Raw genomic sequence first — 782 nt, forward strand, 5'->3', positions numbered from 1 at the left:
CACAGAGTCCTGCTTTGCGGGGTGTCTGAATGCACTGCTCGGGGTCTCTGCTCAAACTTGCTGGAATCGCTCATGGCAGATTTTAGTCCACAGGTCTCTTTTCCCCGTATTTCTTTGTAAACTCTTCAGCATTCTTACAGAATTTTTTACGGTCCTCAGAGTATTCTTCAGCTAGGTCAGGCCGGAGTGGGTGCTCAGGCTGGGGGTCATTCATCAGTGCTATGAGGGACTGGATTACTTGGTCAGGCTTGGTGGCTGGCTTCCAGTTTTCAGCACTAATTACTGGCAGATAGACTTGCCCCTTCTTATCCATGTTAGGGTGGTAGATCTTTGTTTTAAATGTGATCTTGGGTGGTTTGAATGGATACTCTGCTGGAAAGTTGATTTCAATTCTGAAGGCTCCCTTATCATATGAAGGGTCGTCAGGAACAATAAGCCCTTGCCAAGTCAATAAATTAGTTCCATCAACCTGGATGTTACAGAAGTTTTTCATTCCACATTTGCGGATCTCTTCAAGCTCCTTCATCAGCCTCCTGCTGGCTGCCATCTTGGATCTGATCAGGAAGTCTATTCTTTAAGATTCAAGAAAACACAAGAATTAAATGTGAACAATGCAATCTGTTGTGGTTTAGAAAAATAAAGAAAAGAAAGAATATGTTTGGTGGATGTATCGTCAGGTGTGGAAGAAGGGGCTGCTTCTGCAGGCTCATGCTGAGGCAACTCTTCTCCCTGACGGACCAGCCACACGACTATATTCAGGGCATGGTGAGGGGAGCTGAGGG

General features: G+C 45.5%; 1 protein-coding gene across 24 annotated transcripts in view; it reads right to left on the reverse strand.

The window, feature by feature from the left end:
• Positions 1-21: 21 nt before the first annotated feature.
• LOC116087411 (ubiquitin-conjugating enzyme E2 L3-like) overlaps positions 22-782 on the reverse strand; it is an 82331-nt gene continuing 81570 nt past the window's right edge. For 14 of the 24 annotated variants that reach the window (XM_031366251.1, XM_031366241.1, XM_031366257.1 and 11 more), the window contains one exon: positions 22-572. In XM_031366251.1, the coding sequence (XP_031222111.1) occupies positions 83-547 (465 nt within the window). In that variant the 5' untranslated portion in view covers positions 548-572 and the 3' untranslated portion in view covers positions 22-82. The remainder of the gene's footprint in view (positions 573-782) is intronic. The other 10 variants (XM_031366193.1, XM_031366222.1, XM_031366212.1 and 7 more) reach the window with 1 other exon arrangement.

This window comes from Mastomys coucha, chromosome X, assembly GCF_008632895.1.
Source record: "Mastomys coucha isolate ucsf_1 chromosome X, UCSF_Mcou_1, whole genome shotgun sequence".
Taxonomy (NCBI): domain Eukaryota; kingdom Metazoa; phylum Chordata; class Mammalia; order Rodentia; family Muridae; genus Mastomys; species Mastomys coucha.